This window comes from Hippichthys cyanospilos, chromosome 12 (assembly GCF_059441005.1).
Source record: "Hippichthys cyanospilos isolate Australia breed blue-spotted pipefish chromosome 12, RoL_Hcya_1.0, whole genome shotgun sequence".
Classification (NCBI taxonomy): Eukaryota; Metazoa; Chordata; class Actinopteri; order Syngnathiformes; family Syngnathidae; genus Hippichthys; species Hippichthys cyanospilos.
The window spans coordinates 19,507,564-19,520,896 of record NC_142380.1 but is presented as its reverse complement, the minus strand read 5'-3'; the positions used below and the strand labels follow the sequence as shown (position 1 = coordinate 19,520,896).

The following is a 13,333-nucleotide window of genomic DNA, read 5'->3' as shown; positions in this document are numbered from 1 at the left end:
CATTTATTTTGCAATTTTCAGTAATAAAGAAATAGTCTTTTGTCTACAATTAATTTCATCATTGAATTATTATTTTACCAATTTCTTATAGTTCTAAATGATAATAGCTTATTGACATTTTCGACTGAAAATGTCATCACCCATACCTCAATGCTCTGATAACAATCATGTCTCAGCTCTTGGTCATGTGACATTTGCGAGCTGAGTCGTGATTGGTCGTCACATAAGCCTTAAGAGCAAGTGATGTCCTTTTCAGTTGCCACCATGTGGCATCTGTGTTTTTAAAAGCATTAATTGGAAATAATGTAGTTATCAAATTAACTCATTCAATCCCAAAGGTAAAATGAGCACAACACTAAATGATCTTATAGACAAAATAGTAACGTTTTACTATTTAAAATGGATAAAAAAAAGTCCTTTAAATCCCACAATGGAATCGTCGTAGACATGTCTTGTGACCCATTCATCCGGCATTCTGCCACTTTTGGAATATATCTATTTCACACTTTAGCAACTTTTTAAAATTTCAATCTTTAAATTGATGAATAAATCAAATTCATTTGATTTATTGCCCATCACTGATGGAAATGGTCAAATCTCCTCCCTTATTAGTCGATCTTCATATGAGATAAAGAATATATGCCTGTACAGTGAGCGTTATCTACTTAGATTTAGATGCTTAGATAGTTGCACCGTTTGTGTTGAAAAATCTGTAGCTATTCATTAGCCTGTCTGTGGAATTTTGTATTGCTTGCTCGCATTTGGTAAGACAAGACTTTATTAAGAATAAACCAAAGCTAAGTGGTATGTTTTATGTTTAGTTTGATAAGAAAATTCAACTGGTTTTGTCATAAATTAGATTGAAGCCTGTTCACTACCAAACAAAAGAAAAACACATTTTCACACAAGTCGCTCAAACAGTCGCCGTAATTTGTCCAAAGCAGTTCCACGTGGACACCTACCTTAATGGACGCATGCGCATAGAGCATGTCCTCCAAGCTGAAGTGGCAGCAGTGGTTGAGGTTGGTCCTGCAGAAGTCCTGCACCAGCTGCAGGTTGTACAGACTGTCAGCCAGCGACATGATCTCCTTCAGGCAGATATCTGCTCACCCGGGGGAAGCGTCAGTCGCGCATGCATGGGAGGGGTGACCGGAACAACAACAAAAGATAAGGCTATGTTTACGCTAAACAACAAATATTGCCTATTCTGCAAAACCTTCTGCAACTAACAAATAATATTGGCAATTATTTTATCACTTGATCAATGAATTGTATAATAGGATGTTTTATATTGATACCATTAAAACAATGTATTTAAAATTTGGTAGTTTTGGTTTGTAACACAAAGAAAATTGCAAAAATGTTGATGACTGTTATGCAAAGTTAAAGGAAATGTTTGCAAATGTTTTATTTTGATTCAACACAATTGATCTGCATTCAAAGAGGACTACACAAATCAGAGAATATTTTCAGTCAAGAGACAAAAATTCTGAGTATTTGGACCATTTTAGGTCTAAACAATATCCCCAAATAATCACTGATTAATTTGGGATTTGATTAGTTGTCAATCAATATCTGATTATTTTATTTAGATTTGTAACGCCTTTATGGCCAGACTAAGACATTTTCATTCAAAAGAAAATCCTTGCAAAATAAAAAAGGCATTTTTTTTAAAATGTATTTCTTATAAACCTGAATAAAACCTTAAAAATCTATTGCTTCCTTTTATTTTAGACCGCTATCTTGCATGTATTTGATATTTCTGACCACCAGCGCGCCAGGTTCAAATGACCAGGATGCTTATCAGGCTTCTGCTGAGCTAATCTTTTTAATCAGATGTGTTGGAGGACAGACACTTTGAAAAACGTGCAGGGTACCTGCCCTCCAGGACCGTTTGGTCATTCCTGACCAAAACTAAGTGGTTTAGGTTAGTGATGGCCAAACTGCCATAACTGCATGTTTTTATAAGTTTCCGTTCTGGTGCCTAAACACAACAAAAACAGATACTTGAAATACTTCATCTTAAGTATAAGCAATGAGGCACTCAAACAGCTCCAGTACTTCTGAAAGCATGTATGACAAATTTCAAACTGGATGACTAATCAAAATGTATGTGGTTTGCTAAGGGAGGCTGGTAAGCAACTTCTAATTCAGCTTTACGGTATCAAACTGTCATCAGACACATATTTATGACAATTTTAAATTGACTTGAAATTTAGGCTTGCTATCACATCTGGTGCACATGTGTGCTTCACATGTATGAGTGCTGAGAGCTGTTGATCTTTGAAATAGCAGGCGCCTTATCCTCAAGTGTCAAATGCGACCCTTGCGAACAGTTGCAAACCAAGCCTGCTCATTTTTACAATGCTGTGGCCTTTTTTCTCCTCCTTCCTTTCTTGTCATCGATCTAAGGCATTGGTTTTCTAAACTGCATTTGGTAAACACAGAAAAGTTCAAACAAGTTGGCTCGTAGCGCTAGCTTGTGTGTAGCACAGGCTATATTATAGAGGTGAGCAATTTACAGATTTTTGCTGGGCCGGCATTGTCAAATTTAATCTGTTTCAAGTTTAAACTGTCAAATTACTTCCTGGTACAACAAGCATTGTGGGAAATGTAGTTGTCTTATGGCAAACTGCATAACGTTTGTGCTAATTTGTCAACGGATCAATGTATTAACTAGAAAGCATTATTATTATTATTGATCTATTCATATTACATACACAAATTACAAAAGAGAATCATGTTTTCTATAATTATTGTTATTATTGTTGTTATATTATTGTAGTATAGTGCATTTAAATACAAATGCTGCAGAATTAAAAGTCATTTGACCTCAATACGATTTTTTTGCATTTCAATTGGAGCCTCTCAGTTTGGCTCAATCCCAGAATTCCCTATTTTCCCAGGAAGACATTTCTTCAATTAAAAAAAAACACACACACAAATCTCTTAATACTTAATTCTAAACATTACTTTAAAAGTAAAAGTTTTTGCCAACAAGATTGTGTTTTGGTCAGGAAAATTGTGTACAGTATGAGGGTTATTTTTTATTTATTATTTGCAACCTTCAGTAAAAACAATAGCTATAAACTATAAATAGATTGCCGCTATTGATTACAGCTATATGAGTTAAGCAATAAGATGAATCCTCCCAATTGAATCATTCAACTGTGTTCGTGTTTCCATGGTTTGGTGTTCCCGAAAACTTTCTTGTGACACTTTATTGAGGCTGCATAGTAAAACTTTTTGCAACACAATTTAACTTCTATATGCAATAAACGGTGTAGTTATCTGATAGCCGCCAGTCGGTAATTCTGGACATTCGTGTTATCGCTCGTCGGTGACGGACTGACAGCGATGGGGTGCCCACCTATGCCAAATTGCTAATCATAAACTAGATCGTGTGAGGCCGCAGGCTAGCTTGTTTGTAGCTACAAGCTAGCTTGTGTGTAGGTAAAGGCTAGCTTGTAGTATGTAGCTGTAGGCTAGCTCGTTTGTAGCTAATCGTAAAAGTGTTGAGGACCACTGGTCCAAGATATTTTTATGTTATGAAAAACAACAAGAAGCGTGTACAGACAACATGTGGGCCCCCACCTTCTAACGGAACCGCCTGTGGGCAATAGAAATGCAGAAGCGTGGCCAAGGCGCAGCCATCAGTGTTGTCCTTCAGAAGGTTGTCCACCAGGGGAAGCAAGGGCGCACTGTTCTGCTGGACCTGTGAGCTCCTGTAGCGAGTCTGAAACCATGGCAACCACACAAAGTCATCATCATAAATATGACACAGTATGTGTCATCGGACTGGTGTTTTTTTTCCTCTCTCTCATTTTTGCCCTCATGCTCACAAACTGGGGAGGGAAGCAAGACCAGCGGTTCAGTAAAACATGCAAGCAATCAGATTATATATATAGGGGAGAGTGGGGTAAGATGAGCCACTGGGTAAGTTGACCCACCCCTTGTATCTAGGCAACCATACTATGTGTGGTCATGTGATCACAATGGCAGGAAGCCCTCATCATTGCCATCTTGCAGTGGCGAAAGTAAGCCCATTAGTAAAGAGATAAGCCTAATTACACGAGAAAAGTTGTTTTTTGACTGTCAAAGTAAAATTTCTGCATTTTAGGTCAAATGAGAGTTATGTCAAACAAGATTATCTGAGACTAAAATGATATGTTACACATATTGGTGTATTTGTAAGGTGTAAAAACATGTGAATCACTTACCTCAAAACTAGCCACGTTTTTTAAGATAGCCTGCTTTTCACAAATTGGTGGCTATGGGGCAAATTGAGCCCAAGGCTTTGGGGTAAATTGAGCCAGTGGTTCAACTTACCCCATAAGGCACTGAAATTCAGATGAATCCTTGATGTAATTAAACACTATTTTTCTGAAGTACGCTCAACTGATTTGCTGTGTTTACCATATTTTAATCATTATAGAGAAGAAAAAAAAAAGAGGTAGCATGCTGAGAACGTATAAGAGGAAAACAAGCCTGGGACTCGACACCCTTGCAAGAGCTGGAGAGATCAGTCAATGAAATCAAGAATGGAAAGTCCATCAGATCAGTGGCAAATAAAAGAAATATTGACAGGTCAAAATTGATAAGGTACATGAAAAAGAGCTGTAAAGGAAGTAAAAACAGTTGATTACGGTGGGAGGGCAGGAGCAAAAAGAGTCTTCTCAGAGGAGATCAAGAAAGAGCTTGCAGACCACATCAAGAAGCTTGCAGAGCAGTTTCATGGCATTACGCCAAAGAAATGTTGTGAAATGGTTTTAGAAATGGCTACAAGAAATAACATTCCCACCCCTAACAACTGGACAGAGAAAGGTTTAGCATCCATGGTTTCATCCTCCAACAGTACTGCTGAGCTACCTGCATCAAGCTCTGCAACATAGGTTTTTGCCTCTGAGTTCACACCCCAAGGATCCTGGATCCTATGTGTCTCCAACTGAGATTTTACCTTTACCCAAAAAACAGCAGCCCCGGAAACAGACAAACTGAAAGCGGGTGAAGAAAAGAACCTGACTGATACACCTGAAAAGCTGGCAATCCAATGTGCCCATGAAGAGTAAAAAAGCAAACTAAAAAACAAAATGGACAGATCCATCAAAGACAAAGAGTGCTGAAGAGGAAAAAAGCTCAGATGAAAATAGAAGAAAGCAGTTCTGAGGAGAGTGATATTGCAGTTCCATTAGAAGACACTACTGAGCGTTCCAGCTACGAAAGTGAACCAGATTACTCAGATCTGCAGGTTGATGACTTTGTAATTGTAAAATTTACATCTAAAAGCAGGAACCATCATTACATTGGCTTAGTCAACAGCCTTGAGAAGAATGAAGTTAGTGCCCGATTTCTAGAATTCCAGGGGTCACTGGCAATAAGAAACCCACTTATGCTTTCAAGGAGAATGATGAGGCATCTTTACCATGGAGTGATGTACTCAAGAAGCTGTCCCAACCTCAAAAAGCTGGAGGAACTGCAAGAAGGGACCAACAATTCATATTTCACTGCAACCTGGACAGTTGGAATAGTGAGTAGTTCTTTTGAGTCGCTAGATAGTACTGAAACAGCAGGTTTTTGTTGGTGGTGTGTTGTTCTTAGTTCAAAACTGATTGTTACAAAAAAATTGACAGGTTCACTTTAAAAAAAAACAACCTTTTTGTTTGGTTTACATGTTAGGGCTCAACCTACCCCTTGATGTGGGTCATCTTACCCCAGACCTGGGGCAAATTGAGGCACAATTCCAGTTTTTTTGGAAAGGTCATTATTTTGTGAAGCTTTGTCAGAAATGCATTCTGATCATTTCATTTTATAGTAGACATCCTGAAATAATGGAATATGTTTAAATTTTGTTTCTATGTAGTTTTTCCTTGAATCCAGAACCAAATAAGTAAAATTCGGCTCATCTTACCCCACTCTATATATTACACATTATGTTTATGTTTTTTTTTTCAGCTCAAAAAGAGTCTAAAGTCTAAAAATAGCTGGTGATTTGAAAATTAATATGAAATAAAGTTGTAAGGGCCAAATGCAAACTGTCTAGCCTGTATCCATGGGGTGGTACTATAGCTTATATAAGCACCAGGTTACGGGTAAAAGGAGGGAGGACTGGACCGGAAGAGCAAATGGTTTTGACTGCAGGTATGTTTTACTTTCAAACAGTTGGGGAAAATTGTTTTATTTGCACAATATTCAAATTGGTTTATGTTTTGAATACGCAGATTCTTTGATGTTATACTCTCTGCTGCTGAAAATAAATTATTGGACACACCAGTTGCATCTGTCAAGTGTCAAATTGTTTGATACACACCACTAGTCAGAACAAGAAAGGCACGTCAACCGGGTCCTGGTTCATCCACGGCTCAATCCTCGAGAGCTCCGTAGAGGACGGAGGCTTTCATACTAGTCAAAACCACTTCCAGTTGGACCTCGGATCGTTTGGAGTGTGGCAGTGTGCGAGACGGCTGAGGAGACGCAAGGACGAACGAGGGAAGAAGCTGTTGTTACCGTTGGAGGTTTGGAGTGCTTTTCTGTTTGCTGCTACCCCGACTGCCAAGGGAACATCAGACGTTGGCTGTGGACAGGAATTATGTAGAAAAGGTTGCAGGTGGGATGGTAACCTATCACAGGACATCCTACACCAGTGGAATTCATACTCGGAGGAGTTGGAACAGCTGGCTGCCTTTAATGCAAGATGATGCAACAAGCTAGTGGCCTTTGGAAGGGTCAGACAGGCCCGATTGCATCATTGTGCTGTTGTTTGTGAATGTGGCTATGGAACCGTGTCATACATCCGAATGTTAAATCATGAAAACCACATTAAAGTCAGCTTTGTACTCGGCAAATCCAGAGTGACACCACTGAAGGCCGTAACTATTCCTCGACTGCAGTTACCGGCTCCTGTCCTTGCTGTAGGTGTGAATTCACTATTGAAGGTGGAGCTAAAGTTAAATTTGGAGGAGTCCGTATTTTGGACCGACCGATAGCACTTCAGTGTTGAAATCCCTGAATAATGAAGACAAGCCTTTCCACACATTTGTGCCAATAGAATCTCGACCATCAGAGAAACATTCAAGCCTTCACAGTGGAGACTTGTTGGTTCTAAAGACAATCCTGGTGACGACGTGTCGAGAGTAAAGAGGGTCTCTGACTTCCTGAATTGCAGCAGGTGGCTTGAAGGTCTTTGGCAGCCAGAGGAGTATTGGCCCAAACCTATGTTGGATTTCTCAGTGGATCCATGTGATTGAGAGATCCGATAGGAGGCAAGGGTAAAGACCATAAAGATAGGAGGGATTCTTAGTCCTTCATGCCAACTTTTGGCCTATTTCTCAGAATGGAAGAGACTCCAGAAAGCAGTCGCCTAGTTTCTCAGGCTGAAAACCATGTTATTAGAAAGGATAGAGAAAACAGGTTGTGGTTCAGAGGCTCACACTAACAGTCAAAACAGAGGTACTTTGATGCTGGATGATCTGGAGAGGGCAGAGGTTGCCATTATTCGCTACTGTCAGCAACAGAGATTCAATGAAGAGATTGCTTCTTTAACATCTGGAAAGTAAGTAGTAGGCTGACAAAGTCCCATATATAGACTAGATCCAGTCCTTGAAGATGGCCCCTACAAGTCGACGGATGGTTGAGGAGAGGATCAATGTCAGAGGAAGCTAAATTTCCACTTATTCTCTCAAATGACCGGAATGTTTCTATGCTCATTCTCAAGCATGTGCATCAGAATTTGGGACATGGATGAAGTTTTCACACACTGTCCAAAGTGAGGAAGAGATTTTGGATCATCAAGGTCCATGTAGCTGTAAGGAAAATCATTGCTGAATGCAGTTTTTACAAACGTTATAATGGCAGAGCAGTAAAGCAAAAGATGGCAGATCTTCTCGCAGACGGAATGCTTCCTGACCTACCACCATTCACCAACACAGGAAATCAACCTGTAAGCGAGTCATATGGCGTCATATTTACTTGTATGGCCAGCAGGGCCATGCATCTGAAGACTGCTGTTTCATTGGACACTGACGCATGCATTAATGCTTTAAGGCGGTTTATCAGCAGGAGAGGACAAGTGGTACATCTACGGTCCGACAATGGTACAAACTTTGTTGGAGCGGAAAGTGAACTGAAGGATGCTCTGGCAGCTTTGAATCACGACAAGATTCATGGAGATCTGTCACAGGCCGACATATATTGTAGCTTTAATCCACCAGCAGGATCACATCATGGTGGCTTCTGGGAACGGATGATCCGTCTGGTGAGAAGGGTTCTCAATTTTGTCGTATGGCAGCAAAGGTTGGATGACATGAGCTGCATACAGTGCTCCTTGAAGTGGAGGCCATTTTCAATGACCATCCAATAACCAAACTATCAGATGACCACAACAACCTGGAGCCACTCACACCAAACCATCTTCTTCTTTTAAAAGGTAAACCAGCTTTACAACCTGAGTTGTTCGACTAAAAAAAGACCAGTATGTCAGAAGACGATGGAGGCAAGTACAGAATCTCTCAGATCTCAGAGGCCTGGGGAGGGGGGCGGGGAAAATGTGACAAGATTCTGGGGAAAACAAGGTTACGGGAGAAGCGTCTGCTAGAACTTACAGGCATAAGTCTCAGGTACTATTTGTTGGGAGACTTGACAGTGGAAGATGATTGGACAACAACAGGACAGAATGGTGTTAGGGCTCACAACAAGCAAGTTCTCTTGCTCTACACGCTAAAGAGACAAAAGCTCACAAAAGTTTAACACCTTGAAGATTTTACTATCAGTTACACATTCTAACTGGATACGCACTGTAATCAGACAATGCAGAATTCCATAAATTGCACTGCAAAATGTCAATTTCAACAAAGGCATATCCTAAGTCTAAGAAATATATTCTTATAATAAGGAAAAATATCTTGTGTAGAAATTTTTTTAAGACTGCTGATTTCAAAATATTACATCTTGCACTTGCTTAGAATGTATTTGCTCAAAACATTTCTATTTTTTTCTCATAAGATGAAAAGATGATTTTGAATTATCTTCAGCCACAGACCTCAGTATTATTTACAGTAAAGTCTGTGATTTGGGTTTAATATGAAACCTAACATAAAACCGCATGCAATGTTATGCAAAGTAGTCATTTTAAAACAATTTAGCAAAAAGTTGATTTATGCTCTAATTAATTTGCTTTTGATTTAAAAAGAAAACTATACCGTTCCTGTCACAGCATCAAGGGCATAAAATTAAATTTACAGATGCCTGTAGAAACCTTGTTGAAATCTCACATACCCCCTCAAGTGCCTTCCCGTACTCGTTTTTGCAATTAGTCAAGAGACCCCCCGTTTATGACTATTTACACCATCCCAGAATAGACAAATGTGCAGCTCAATGAATAGATGCAAAACAATATCTGTGGGTCCATAAAGACACGTTTGGATGAGTTGGTGTAGAAGAACCTGAGAAGCCGGACCTAAAGCCCATGGAGCAAATGAGTCCAATTCCAACAGCGGGAGAAGTTAACCCTTGGGGGGTATTCTGTCCAATCTTTTCATCATCACATCAGAGGCATTTCACATCAAAGGCAATCCACTGAAAGAACGCACTAGGAGCTGAAATTTCACTTAGTTGATTGACTGCTTGCTGCAATTCCCCAAATATAAAAAATATTTTTTCCCCTAAAAATAAAGGCCAAAAGTATGGGTGCATTCTAACACCAACTTAAAAATGTGATTTATTTATTTATTTAACACCATTCAAGGAAGATTGATCCCTCAGCCATAAAAGCAGAGTTTTGATGTACCGATGTGCATTTTTATTTTGGCTGTATTCTTATTAACAATAATTACCGTACTGATGTGAGCGAGAGGGTGGATGTCAGTTGGCTGTTAGCAGCCAGTGCCTGTTGCAGCTAACAGCAGCTCGTGTTAGCTGAGGATATTACGACATTATTTTCAGTCAAAGAATCAAGCAGACTGAACGACCGTCCGAGTTAATCCTTGTTCACACACAAGTATATTACTAAAACCAAGAGGATCATGTAAAAGTTATGGTGTCTCCATCTGATTCAATTAAGAGTGCATTGGTTAGAGAACACAGAAATGTATTTTCTTGTTCATTCATTGCGGTCTTTTGGCATATAAACACAATCATAAACCTGGTGGAACACAGGTAGTGTACAACCAAAGTTGCACACTACCCGTTTTCCACCAAGTGTATTTATGGTAAAATGAACTCGAGCTGCGTCACGAGGAAAAGGAAAAACAGCTGCTTTGAGCGCGTCCTAAGTTACTCTGATGAGGCATTCACTGACCGCTCGCAATGTGGGAAATCTGAAAAACACAACGCCCAACTTATACATATTTTACAGGTATAAACACAAGAAGATATGAACAGCTTACAAAAGGCGCGATTTGTTCTATTTTGCTATAGTTTTTACTTTGTCACCAAACTTTTGGTGCATCTTATACACGGTAAAAATACCAAAAATACCAGAATTTGACCCCAAAATTAAACCCTGGATTTCACAAAATGCATTGTGTCTCTACTCCAGCCATGTTAATGAATGAGCGTGCTTCCACATGCTGCGTATGCGCTGCTCTGTGTTGCCATGCCGACATTGTGCCCACCAACTTTATGCAGGAGTCGAAAAATCTGGCCTGTCGCCATCCGCCATGGTCAATTGCACAGTTTAGAAGTCACAAAACTGGAAATAGAATGTGACCTACATCCAGATTTTCAACAAAAAAAAAGCACTGCAGACAAGATCGTCTTCTCCTTTGCTGATTGATTGGATGAAGCCAAAAGCAACTGTTTCTCCTTCTCTGTACCAATTGTCATTGAGACAAAAATAGCAAACGCTTTCGTGTGTAAAAATAAATATTGCTGTTTGAAACACGATTCAATTCACGAATACTGGCCACATTCATTGTTATACTTTATGTACAGTACTTACAGTCTATTGTCAGAAAATTGGAGCTCATGCCATGTAACGCGACAAAGGGGAACTGCTTGAGGGGAACTCCCAAAGCAAATGAAAAGTTCTTTACTGTGTATATTTAGTAACAGAATTGAATGCTGCAGGCTTTTTTTTTTCTTTAAGCGACTTTGTTCAATCTGAGAGGCAATCTGCCATTGGACTCAGCTACTGTACAAAACGCTAGCCACCACATCAAAAAGGGTTCTAAAAGTGTCCCTTCCCTCACTCAGTCCCTTCCCTCAGTTGGAGACGTACAGCATTACACTGCCTCAAGATGGATTCTTGTTGAGTGAATGTTTTTTTAAGGCAATATCAAATAAAAAGTTATGTTTGCTACATTTAAGTAGGCATGTTTTTGGTGGAGTGGAAATCTTTGTTTCACAATTCCATTCAGATTTTTGCCTCCACAAGTGAATTCAGGATCGATTTTTGATTCAAATCGATTTTTGATTCGAAGGACTGATTTCTGCATTAATGTACAGATGTGCTTTTTCTAAATAGGTTTCTGAATTTCAAAGAGTGTGTTGTTTCCACAAAAAAAAAAACATGTGGACCACAATTGCAACTCTGTTATCAAATGAACTATTTTAATAATCAAGTAATCTAACTATTACATTGCTGTCACTTAAAATCTACATGGTAATGTAAAAAATGATATAGAGTAAACATTAAACATAAGGGAATAACAAACACTCAGTTGTTGTTTTTTTTTTTTGTTAACCTTTGGTTCATTCCGTTTCGAGTCTTACAATCATATCAAGATGAGCAAAAATCAATTGTTTCACTTTAGTGGATTAGTTTAGCTAATTAGTCAATGTTATGCAGCCGCAAGTTTGAATGTGAGATATGCATTTGTCTCTCCACATGCCCGTTGTGTCATCTGGTCCTTACGTAAGCTCGATTTGCACCGGCTGACTAAGCATCCCTATGGCATTTTTGTTCTCCCTCACTTTCCCCGTGTCGTCCTCTCCCATCTTTGTTGCACACTGACAGCAATGTCGCAGCTCATGCCAACATTTCTCTGCAGCCGGTGCATGACTGAGCACTTCTTCTGTCTGGGCCATTTAGTAGAAAGATTCGTGTTGGACTACAGTACGCCTCGTGTTTCTTGTGTGAGTGCAAACATTCCATATGTTATGCTTGGCATTCAGCCAGGAGACAAACTCATTTATTTTGGTCTGATTTTAATGTGATACAACTAGTATCATGGACTTGAACATGGACTTTGTAACATCAATACATGTATATTAAAAAAAAAAAAAAACGAGACGCGCCCTTAATTTTGGGGTCAAATTCTGGTATTTTCTGTCACAGTGTATAAGATTTTGGCAATGTGTAAAAACTATAACAAAACAGAATAAATCTCGCCTTTTGTAAAGTCTTCATATTTTATTGTGTTCATGTCCATAAGTCATATATTTGTTACGTGTGAAGTGTGTTTCAGATTTCCCACATTGTGAGTAATCCTTGCAACGCAGCTCAAAAATACTCGAGATTGCACAGTATCCGTGTTTCACCAAGTTTATGATTGTGTGAATATGCCAAAAAGTGTGCAATAATAAACGAATGAAATGGAATACCTTACCATGTTCTCTAACCGTGTAGACAGCTCCTAATTAAATCAGTTGGAGACATCATAACTTCTACATGTGCCTATCTGTTTTATTAATATTGCTGTGTGTGAACAAGGATGGACTCGGACGGTGGTTCAGTCTGCCTGCATTGTTTATTAAAAGTAAAGCCATAAGAACCTCAGCTTGTGTTAGCTGCGGCAGGCACTAGCTGCTAACGCAACTGACGCAGCTGACATCCGCCCGTTATGGTAATTAGTGTAAGAAAGAATATGGCCGACATTAAAACACAGCTTATGTGGCGGATCAATGTTCCTCAAATGGTGTCAAATTAGAAGATTTTTTTTTTTTTTTTTTTCAAGGACCCACCCATACTTATGGCATATTTGGGAAATTACAGTAACTGTTTACGAGGATGAAAATCGTAAAATGGGTCTGTAAAGAACAAATGCACATAGTCAAGAAGTTCCTCAGCTAGCAATTTCTGGGTTTTGGTGCATTTACCTTGGGCGTTAAGTTGGATTCTTGGTGGGAACTTTCCTTCACCTTCTGCTCTTGGACAAGAATGTCCCTCAGGTGCTCGTTCACCTGTGAAGTAACACAGATAGCATAACAAAGAGTCGCTTTCACATGTGCATCTGCCACTATTGAGCTGAATACTGCTGACTTTGTGTTGAGTGGTAAGAAAACTGTAAACGGGAACAAAAGCATCCACACATAAAATGAGACTGTTTTAATTTGCAGTCTTAAAAGTTTCCTTCTAAACTGTGATGCAAGACCTTGGCCCGGGGATGCACAAATTCAT

General features: G+C 39.3%; 1 protein-coding gene across 2 annotated transcripts in view; it reads right to left on the bottom strand.

The window, feature by feature from the left end:
• LOC148415237 (calmodulin-regulated spectrin-associated protein 2-like) overlaps positions 1–13,333 on the bottom strand; it is a 61,250-nt gene that overhangs the window by 24,891 nt on the left and 23,026 nt on the right. For both annotated transcript variants that reach the window (XM_088429013.1, XM_088429014.1), the window contains exons 4-6: positions 13,033–13,116; positions 3,595–3,736; positions 963–1,102 (exon numbers count right to left, since the gene is read on the bottom strand). In XM_088429013.1, the coding sequence (XP_088285139.1) occupies positions 963–1,102; positions 3,595–3,736; positions 13,033–13,116 (366 nt within the window). The remainder of the gene's footprint in view (positions 1–962; positions 1,103–3,594; positions 3,737–13,032; positions 13,117–13,333) is intronic.